The sequence below is a fragment of the Falco rusticolus genome, chromosome 1 (genome assembly GCF_015220075.1).
Source record: "Falco rusticolus isolate bFalRus1 chromosome 1, bFalRus1.pri, whole genome shotgun sequence".
Lineage (NCBI taxonomy): Eukaryota > Metazoa > Chordata > Aves > Falconiformes > Falconidae > Falco > Falco rusticolus.
In genome coordinates this window covers 12,623,097-12,633,966 of record NC_051187.1, presented here as the reverse complement: position 1 = coordinate 12,633,966, position 10,870 = coordinate 12,623,097, and the positions used below count along the sequence as shown (strand labels likewise).

The 10,870-nt window shown below is 49.5% G+C and overlaps 1 protein-coding gene across 1 annotated transcript; it reads right to left on the bottom strand.

Moving 5' to 3' along the window:
- Positions 1–1,273: 1,273 nt before the first annotated feature.
- LOC119158373 (crossover junction endonuclease EME1-like) lies at positions 1,274–5,799 on the bottom strand. Its single transcript, XM_037410198.1, has 8 exons — positions 4,934–5,799; positions 4,734–4,852; positions 4,459–4,551; positions 3,452–3,570; positions 3,107–3,212; positions 2,686–2,801; positions 2,127–2,316; positions 1,274–1,767 (listed from the first exon to the last, which is right to left on the bottom strand). Exons 1-8 carry the CDS (start codon positions 5,766–5,768, stop codon positions 1,597–1,599), a joined length of 1,749 nt encoding a protein of 582 aa, XP_037266095.1. The 5' UTR covers positions 5,769–5,799; the 3' UTR covers positions 1,274–1,596.
- Positions 5,800–10,870: the final 5,071 nt, after the last annotated feature.

Genomic DNA, 10,870 nt, shown 5'->3' with positions numbered 1-10,870 from the left:
GGCAGGCAGCACTGGGTGGCACTGTGGCAGCAGCACAGGAGCAGACAGGCCAGGGCTTTGCTGGGGGAAGCTGTTGGGAAGGCTGGGGGGTTTGGTGGTTTGCACCTAAAGAAAACTCACCTGCACAAATGAATTTATAGTTCAGAGAAATCCCGAGGTCTGTCATATCCGTAAGAGCTTTGTGAGCACTAAAATGCAGCGTACGCATAATGTGAAGCGGAGGTTTCAGAGAATATCCATGCGACAGACTCCACTGAGACATCCTTCATTAGTTACCAGAATTGCTCCCTCCCATCTGATACCTGCGATTGTTGCTGCTAAGAGCAGTGCCACAAGGAAACAGCCTGTAGCATTTCATCCCAAGGTCATCAAGGCAGTAAGCTGTCACCTTTTTGTAACCTAATGGTAAAACTGTGATTCCCCAAGTATCACAGAAAAAAGCGACAGCATGAATCAGAGGAGGGAAGGGCTGCCTGCCTCTGGCTTAGCAGCTTGTGTTGTTTTCTGAGCTTCCTTGAAACAGCTTTAGGCTTTGCTTTTGGTATTTAACTCGTCACATTCTTTAAAAGTTCCTTGCTTAACTCTCCAGAAATGCTCAGAAAAATGGCAAACAACATTCAAAGCAATATTTCCTCTCTGCAGACATTCCTGCCAGCATCTGTTGCTTTGCCGTCTTAAGCTTGCAAATGCCAGGCTAATAAGATTTACCAGTTCAGGTCAGAAGCGTGCTACTGGCCAGGCAAGGGCTCCCGCCAAATACCTGCTTTTTTCTTCAGAGTCATCGTGGTTCCAAGGGGTAACTTCCACACACTGGAAGCTTAATTCACTCTGGGCACTCATCTCTGTAAGTGCTGCTGCTGCAGACCTCAACTGCCCTTGTGTGCCTGTCCACAAGTGCTAATGGCTTTGTGGACAGGCAAGCATGTTCCCCAGTCTAAGTAAAAGAAAGCTTTTTCTGCCAACTGTTTAGACCTCATAATTCCAGCACATACAACCAGATTTCAAGACCCTCAATAGATTAAGCCATCTGGAGACTGAATCAAGGCAGTCTAAACTTATACCTGAAAATTGGTCTTACTCATTCCCATCTGCCACAGTGGAAAACTGAGAGTCTTATTTTGTGAGGTAAAGTTCTTCCACCTCACTCGAGCAGGTGCTGGGGGGCGCAGCACCATGTTGCTTGAGCATTAGGATTTCTCACACTGGAGGGAGAAGGTAACTACTTGCAGTTTAGGCTAGCAGTAGAAAGTATTCAACACATGGCATACCTGTCTATATTCCAGACAACATGTTACAAAGCAAAGTTTATTATTCAAAATTGTTTATTAAATAGAAGGAATTATCAATGCTATAAACAGTGTCCAATTCACGTTCTGATGATGTTCACCACCTTTCTTCTGCAAACTCCAGCCGTTCAACAATTTCATCCAACCTTCTTCTGCTACAATAAAGTCTTGAACTTGGACCTTGAACTTAACGTGGACCTTGAACTTTAAACTTGAACTTGGCACAATAACTTAATTATCTAAGTGTTTCTTCCCAGAACAAAACTGAATACCTAAACCAGTCAAACTGTAACAGCCTCATTCCCTGGGGCTATGGATTGTAATTCAAATAGAGAGAAGGGTTGTAGGAAGTGGTCTGCTGATAGATCTGTCGGGAGAGGTATGGTCTAACTGCCTGGAAGGTCCCGCCAGCACCACTGCACGAAGGGATGTTCACCAGCAGGTTTTCCCGCTCCGTCTCCGAGGTTAATCTGCTGTAGGCCTAAAATCAACAAAAAGGAACAACAGTGTCATCCATTTGGATACATTGCTCAAAAAAAAGTAATCAAAGCTAGGCACCTGTGACTGCTCTACCCTTTCACAACATAATTTTTCACCTGGTCCCTCCCTCACCAGGTCTCTTTTGTGAGCTGACAGGCTGATGTGGAACTAGTAGTGCTCCCTCAGGAGCCTGCTCTGTACAGCCAAAAGCAACGGGTGCCAAGGCATCCGTTCCTTTGCTGCCTTACTAAACATCTCCCACAGAATCATCATGTCAAATACCAGTTACATTATTTCTTCCACGCCTTACATTTGTTGGCTGTCCGCGCACAGTACTCTGTATTCCTGAGGCAATCTCACCTGGTACAGAAGCTGTGGAGAAGGGAAGGCAGCTGCAATAGCCTCAGCCATCGCAAAGTTGACCTGCCTAATTTGTTCTAACTGCCTCTTCCAAACTTGCAAGAGACCATTTACAACGTGATCCACCTTCGGCCCTCCACAGCACCCCGGACCCGAGTAGAAAGGGAAGTCCGTCTCCTCTTTTGCTCGCCTAGGGAGAACAAAGAATGGGAAAGCAAGTAAGACAATGAGGCTATGAAGAAAACCCTATCCCTGCATCTGTCATTGCATTGGCGTCAAATGCTGAAAGTCTGACCCTATTTTCTTTACATGCATTACCAGTTTCCTTGCTTGAGACCCAGATTTCCTCCTGAAAAGGGAAACAATCCTGTACTTGGGAGCCATCCTGACACAAGCCAACATGCACACAAAGTGGTACGTTGACATGAGAGAATTCCCTTTCTGTCAACCAGTTAAAAATTGTGGTCCTGAAGTACAGCCATGTAGCTGCTGTTCCCTCCAGTAACTGTGAAAGTGCAGCCTCTACGAAGACATGGCCAAACCTCATCTGCCTGCTCACCTGAATGGTGCTTCAGCTACAGCTTTTGTGAACATGGTGACAAATTCTCCGAGCTCCTCCCAGCTCTCAAACATCTGGATTTGGACTTGTTTGGACACCTGCAGATCCACTAAAGCCTGTAAACCACGAAAGGAACAATTAATCTTGTCACACCAAACAGCACTCTTGTCTTGAAACAAAAAAGGGTCACAGCTTCTTGTTACAGGATAAGACCAGCCACTCTCTCCCCATTTTGGGAACAGTTAATTTAAGGGACTGAAGTATTTAGGGGGTGGTGTGCCTCCTGCTGGTTAATACTGGTTTAGTGACATTCCAGCTGCCACAGCTCTTCAGTGGCAAGCTCTCATTTCGTGTAGCCCATTTCTTGGAACAGTGTTCAAAGAAGAGATGATGGCTGCATGCCTGTTTTACAGGTACTTACTTCTTCCACATCCCTTCTGGTTATTCCCGGATTTCTCAGGCTTCCCTGTTCCTCTTCTTGGTTTACACTTGCTGCCGCCTGTGGTGGTTTCTTTTTTGACTGAATTCTGAGAAACCCAAGAAGAGTAAAGTAAGACTGGGAACTCATTCACAGGTATTCCCCAGTGGTCACTGGGGTGACAGGCCGGAGGGGCCTTTGCTTGTGTTTCTGTATAATAGGAGAATAGTTCTGTGTGGGATCACCCCTTGGGCTCCAGTCTTTGCTACAAGGAATTAATGTAAACACCTATGGCATTTGTCAAGGCCAGAGACAACACAGAAACTTTTAGAGGGAAGGATGTTCAACCTGAAATATTCTTCTACTCCAACTACTGCCAATGCAATAATTTTCTGAGGCATCGCCTCCATCATGTAAGTCACATAGCCCGACAGGGTCGTAAGCTGTCCCGCAGAGCCCTGGGCCACCTACAAAGAGCAACAGAAAAAAAAGGAGTTAAACCATTCTGAGATGCACATTGTGATAAACGCAGTCACGATTCATGACAAAATAGAATATTGTGTGATAAGCGTAACTGTTGTGCCCTGTGTACATCTAAAAGTGTTTGTGACCATTATAACCTGTATCACAATTGTAATGAATAGGCGCATGTGCTTCTCTTTTAAGACAATGTAAAAACTCCCCCTTCCTCTGAGGCAACCGCTATTAGAAAAGCGCGCTGAAGGAGACCCAGCAGGAGAAGGTGTACCCTAACGACCCAGCGGAGAAAGAGCAGGACAAACATCCGCGAGCGAGAAGAGATCGGTCAAGATGCTGGTATAAAAGACGCTGCTTTTAGGACTCAGGTGTGCGTGTGGTGGAGCTAATTGAGTTCTCCGCACACCCAGCACTGTTTTTGCTTATTGTTTCTCAAGCTAAATTGATTGAACCCAAAATAAAATTGTTTTAATTGTTATCATTTATAACGACATGTAAGTGCATCAACCTATGGCTCTGATTCTACAGATAGGTCTGCAGATGAAAAATTGTTTGCACTGCTCTTTGGGGGCAAGCAGGCAATACTTGATCTGGTATAAATTATGGCAGAAAATTTAAAAACCATCACACTCGATCTGACCATGTTACCTCTTCAAAAATGTGTGAAAAATTGTAACTAAGAAAGCAAGCTGGCCAAAACTTTGTATTGTACAACCCGAGTGGTTTTGATCCACCGATGGCTTCCAAAAGCAGATTTCTGGTTTACTGAAGCCATGGCTCCATCCCACATCAAAACCTTCCTGCCGTGAAGAGGGATGACAACCACCACTCTTCTAGCAAGGCATGTTCAAGAGCACAAAAGTTATAAGCACTCTTACTTGTTTGTAATTGTAAACCATGCCCATAAAATCCTCCAGCTGAAGCACAGTCAGGACACGTTCTTCTTCTACCCATTCAGTTCCTGCATCCACCTGTTCAGATATGAAAACAGCCAGACCAAGGGTGTGTTTATAATTCACTCAAACCAGTGCTCCCACTCAGAGGCAGGGAGAAGACAAGAGGGGTGTTTATTTGGCCTGCTAAATACAATGACTAATGAGTGTAAATAACTGGGGGGGGGGGGGGCAAGAACATTGAGATTTTGCTTGCACACCTGAATTTTTCGCCTCCAGCTGATGCTGCACGGAATAGCTTGACTAGCCTCCACACAGCAATACTTTTCAGCCTGCAGAGCCCTGAGGACATGCACTCCACCTGCTTTCTGTAAGAGAACTGAAAGCAACACACAGGTCAGGCCTGCAGAGCAGAGACAGCACCCAACACAAAGGAGGTGCAGGCTGTCAGGACAAGTACCTGGATCTATCACCACGGCAATGCGTTCCTGGCTCCTCCCTAGCTGCTGGGCTTGTGGCATTTGAGCACGGGCATTCTGCTCCCTCCGCTGCCAAGCATCACCGCGGGCTGCCCCACTGCCCTCCGCACCGAGCCTTGCCTTCTTGGCGGCGGGGGCTTCTTCGAGGGACCCGCTGCTGGCCGTGGAGCTGCCAGGCTGGCCTGAGAGCTCGGAGGGAGAACCCGCCAGCAGGCACCCGCAGAGTCTCTTTGCGCCGCGGGGGCTGTTTCGGTTGCCATCGAACACTTGTCCAGATGGCACCTGGGCTACCAGCGGCTCCCTGCTGCCGGGGGCCAGCAGGTGGCTACCATCACTCGGGCCAGCTAGCGCCTCCGCGTCCCTGCCGCTGGCGGGGGGGGGCTCAGCAGCTGCCATCCTGCTGGCCAACACACTCATCCTGAGCCTATCACGTAGAGGGATGAATTCCTCCTCATCCTCATCCTCATCCTCCTCCTCCTCCTCATTCTCCATGAACACACCCTCATCCTCCTCCAACAGATAATTCTCATAATATCCGTAGCCGTACTCATGCTCAAACCCATCACCCCCATCTTCCTCACTGTCCTGCTCCTCGCTCTCGCTGTCCTGCTCCTTGCCCTTGTTGTCCTGCTCCTCGCCCTCACTGGTCTCCTCCACAACCACTTTGACCACCATCCCCTCCTCGGGAGAGGCAGTCGGGGGCTGCCCCTGCTCCGGCTGGGAGGCCGGGGGTGGAGACGAGGGCGGCATTGCTGCCGGGTGTAGCAGGGAGGTTCCGGTAACCAGCCCGTCCTCAGACTCCGAGTCGCCGAACATGTCGTCGAAGATGACGTCGAAGCAGCGCGACGCTGCCACGGCAACGCTGCCACGGTAACGCTGCCGCGCACCCTGCCGCGCCGCCCAGGCAACTGAATCCCCAGCGCTGCGGCGCCCGCTGAAGCCACCTCGGCCCAGCTCCTATTGGTCCAAACCCGCCGGCAATATGATGCTCTCGGTCGGGCCTATCACAGCCCTCCGCTCGCGTCCCCGCGTTCCCGCGGAAGGATCTGGCCAAGCACAATGGCGCCGCTCGCGCCGCGGCCGCCCGGCGGAAGGAACGGACCGGCCACTGCGCTCTGCGACCTCCCAGCGGAAGGAGAAGAGCAGCGGCGGGAGGGGAAATGGGCTGCGGCGCCTGTGTGAGTGCGGGGGTATCTGCCGGTTCACCCCTCCGCGGGGTGGGCAGGGGTCCGGCTGGGGCGGAGGCAGCGAGTGGGGAGGGGGTGCCCTGGGGGAGGTTACTGCTGGTAGCTGGGCGTCGGGGCCTTGACTTTTACCTCAGGTGGGGGCTGGGCGAGGGCCCGAGCGCTACCCCTGCGCGGGGCCTTCGTGCGGGAAGGGGCCTCGGTGGGGGCCGGGGTGCCGCGGGCCAGATCCCAGGGCCCTCCTTGCACTGGAGAACCGCCAGGGACGAGGCCTCCTGCACCGCGTCTCGGCGCTGCCGCTGGGTCGCGGCGGAAGATTCAGCCTGGGGCAAGCAGGATTCATGTGCGCTCGGTGGAGATCACGCACCCGGCGGTGCTGCTCTCCCTTGCACAGTGCAGTAGGCAGGAGGCTGTTAAAATCCCCTTTTTTAATCTAGAAGTGGTAAAGACAAATACCCTCGGGGCTTTTTTTTTTTTTTTTTCCCGCGGGGCATCAAATCCTTGAAGATTTTTCCACTGATTTCCAATGTGACTTACGTCAAGTTACGAGCTCTCTGTCCCAGTCTGCTCTAGACAGCTGGTTTTGCCCATGTCTGGTGCTTTGAGGTTCGTTTTTTCTCTAGCAGACTTCTTTCACGCAGCACAAACTGTAACCCGGGAATCAAGCTGTTGAAGGTTTGTTTTGACAAAAGGGAATTGGACTATAATTTTGTACAATTTGTGTATATGAAACTGTAGTTATCGTTCATCTTTTCCTACTTCCCTGTATTTTTTCAAGTCTCAGAGCCTTTTTTTTACTTACCCATTAAGCTCTTGAAGTTAATGTTTCCTTGTAGAGCAATTATCCTTTTCGCAATGGTATTTCTAGCTCTCTGAGTATCTCTGGTAATTTAAGTGCTATTAAATGAATGCAGTGGTTTTATTCAGGTTAAGGCAACATGAATGTGATGATCGCCACTGTTGCATACTAACCTGCTGCTTAGGGGCTCAATAGAGGGAGGCAGAAAAATTGGATTTGCTACTAACTGCATGAAAGGAGGTACTGAAGAGATTGATTTATTTTTTTAAGAAGAGCTAATTATATCTCAGTCATTTTTAACAGAAGTTCATGAGAGGCTCAGATTTATTGATAAGAAAACCGGTGTTTTCTGTTACTGTCTTTTGTATAAGGAAGGAGTTTGTGGTGTGGATGATATTTATGTTCCAGAGAAAATCAGTGTCTGTAACAACTGATTTTTTTTTTTTTCTTTCTCCTTGACTTGTCCTGATTGTAACTCAAGAATTTGCAGAAAATGCTTTTATTAGTATGTTCAGAATAGCTATTTTATATATATATATATATATATATATATATGATATATATAATATCATAGAATGGTTTGGGTTGGAAGGGACCCTAAAGATCACCCCGTTCCCCCCCTGCCCTGGGCAAGGACACCTTCCACTAGCCCAGGGTGCTCCAAGCCCCGTCCAGACTGGCCTTGGGCACTGCCAGGGATGGGGCATCCACAGCTTTTCTGGGCAACCTGTTCCAGTGCCTCACCCCTCTCCTAGTGAAGAATCTCTTTCTAGTATCTAACCTACATCTCCCCTCTTTCAGTTTAAAGCCGTTCCCCCTTGTCCTATCACTACATGCCCTTGTAACAAGTCCCCCGTGAGCTTTCTTGCTGGCCCCTTTAGGCACTGGAAGGCTGTTCTAAGGTCTCCCCAGATCCGTCTCTTCTCCAGGCTGAACAACGCCAACTCTCTCAGCCTGTCTTCCTAGGAGAGGTGTTCCAGCCCTCTGAGCATCTTTGCGGCCTCCTCTGGACTAGCTCCAACAGGTCCATGTCCTCTCTATGTTGGGGGCCCCAGAGCTGAATGCAGTACTGCACAGGGGGGGTCTCACAAGAGCAGAGCAGGGAAGGAGGATCACCTGCTTGCCTTACTGGCCATGCTTCTTTTTATGCAGCCCAGGATTTGGTTGGTTTGCTGGGTTGCAAACACACATTGCTGGGTCATGCTGAACTTCTCATCAACATACACCCTCAAATCTTTTTCAAGACTGCTCTCAATCCGTTCTCTGCCCAGCTTGTAAATGTGCTTGGGATTGCCCCAGCCAACATGCAGGACCTTGCACGTGGCCTTGTTGTGCTTCATGAGGTTTGCAGGGGCCCACCTTTTAAGCCTGCCAAGGTCCCTCTGGATGGCAAGCCTTCCTTTGAGTGTGTCAGCTGCACCACAGCTTCGTGTCATCGGCAGGCTTGCTAGGGGTGCACTCAATCCCAGTGTCCATGTTGCCGACACAGACGCTAAACAGCACTGGTCCGAGCAGTGACCTCCGCTTGGACATTGAGCTGTTGACTGCAACTCTCGGGTACGGCTGTCCAGCCTATTCCTTATCCACCAAGTGGACAACCTGTCAAATCCATGTCTCTCCCGTTAAGAGACAAAGATGTCATGCGGGACCAGTGTCAAAAGCTTTGCACAAATGCATTAGTAGCTCATACTTTGTCCACCACTGCTGTAACCCCTGTCACAGAAGGCCACCACATTTGTCGGGCACGATTTGCCCTGAGTGAATCCATGTGTTCTGTCATCAATCATCATCTTATTTTCCATGTCCCTTAGCACAGTTTCCAGGAGGATCTGCTCCATGATCTTGCCAGGCACAGAGGTGAGGCTGACCAGCCTGTAGTTCCTCAGGGCTTCCTTCTTCCCTCTTTAAAAATGAGGGTTCTGTTCCCCTTTTCCTGTGTAGTGGGAACTTCACTGGACTGCCGCGCCTCCTCAAGCACGATGGACAGTGGCTTAGCCACTTCATCCGCCAGTTCCCTCTGGACCCGTGGATGCATCTCATCAGGTCTCGTGGACTTGTGCACCTTCAGATTCCGTAGATGGCCTTGAACCTGATCTTTTACAGTGGGTGGTTCTGTATTCTCCCCGTCCCTGCTTTTGCCTTCTGTGACTTGGGCTGTGGGGCTGCAGCATTTGCCTGTGAAGACTGAGGCAAAAAAGTCATCGAGTACCTCGGCCTTCCCCATGTCCTGGGTAACCAGGTTTCCCGTTTCCTTCCAGAGAGGGCCTGCATTTTCCCATCTCCCTTTTGTCACTGATGTACCTATATGTTGGGGTCTGCAGCGGGTCTGCAGACTAGTTAGTGGACTTCAAAGACTTAGCCGTGTACCTTTCAAGACAGCCACAAATTGTCAGGTATGTAAACAGGGTGTAAAGAATCGGAACTTAGAACTGCAGCATACGGGCACCTACAGCAACAGCAAATAGCAAGCAAGAAGGACACAAAAACCTATCAGGATCTAACACCTGCACTGTCTAAGATATATAAATAGTTTGTATAAACAATAAAGGCCATTTTTGTCCAAACCCAGCCACGCAGACATAGTGTTTCTTTTCAGTCCGCCTCGACTTGCATCACCACATTTGGTGACCCCGACGTGCCTATATGATCCCAGTAGTAGTGCAGCAAGCGGCTGCAAGATCCCGGGAGAAAGTGACACCGGTAAGGTGAGCCACCAGGGACAACATGGGGAGTAAGTTTCTAAAGAAGATACCATGGTGCTATCAATGTGGAAATTAGTATTAGAGAAGCGGGGAATTACTTTAGGTGGGCTTCGGTTAAAAGATATATTATTGTGGGCCAAAACACATGGAGTGGAAATGTCCCCAGCAACTGCTCTTAGTGTGTGGACCTGGGACAATTTAGGATCTACAGTCAGAAGCTCTGGAAAAAGGGGACAAAGAGGCGTCCGGGTTTTTGCCTACACGGGGACTGCTTAGACATGTTGTAGGGGGCTTCAAGAACCCGCAAGATGCAAATGGGGGCTTGCAAAATCAGCAAAATGCAAATGGGGGCTTGAAAAATCAGCAAACTGCGACTGGGGGCTTGCCAAATCTGCAAAATGCGAGTGGAGACTTGCAGAGTCCACAAGACATGAGTGGGAGCTTAAAAAGTCAGCAAAATGGGAGTGGGGGCTTGCAAAGTCCACAAGATGCAAGTGGGGGCTTAAATATTCAGCAAAATGCGAATGAGGGTACGTCCTTCAAACCTCTCCTGTATCCCCCTGAATACAGACAAGAGGATGAGGGGGTGGGGGAGGGGAAGAGTCCATGTCCCTTACCAGGCGCCACTCCCCAATGCCCTGAATCCCCTAAATCTCTCCAGCTGCGTCAACTTATACTTAATACCAATTCCGAGGACGACAAGCAGAAACATCGGTGGACCGATCCCAGCCCCCCTGACTCCCTCCAACATTTGTGCCAGCCCACACGCCTTCCCCCCTCGGCTCCGGCCCTGCCTGCGCAGGATGGAAATGCTGAAAACCCGGATTCGGGTCCAGCTATGACAACGTTATCAGTCACAGGCAGTGAAGAAGGTGGAGGTGGTAAAAATCCAGTTTCCAGTGGTACAGTAATGATGCGCGACCCTCGGCGATTTTGGCAGGCTATAAGAGATGGGGCATTAAAAGACAGGAACTGGGATTTAGTAGAACAGATAGGCGGACTGCTCCTTGATCTTCCTACGCCTTCCACGAGTGCACCGCACGCATATCCTATTGTATTGGGAGATGCGGCTGCTGGTAATCCTCACGTTCACACACCATTTGCTTGGAAAGTAGTACAGGACTTGCAAAAAACTGTTTCGCAGTACAGGGTGACTGTGTTCTGTCACGCGGAAAAGCTGTCTATAATCTACTGTATTACAGTGGTTGAAATGTATTTTGCGGTTAAAAAAAA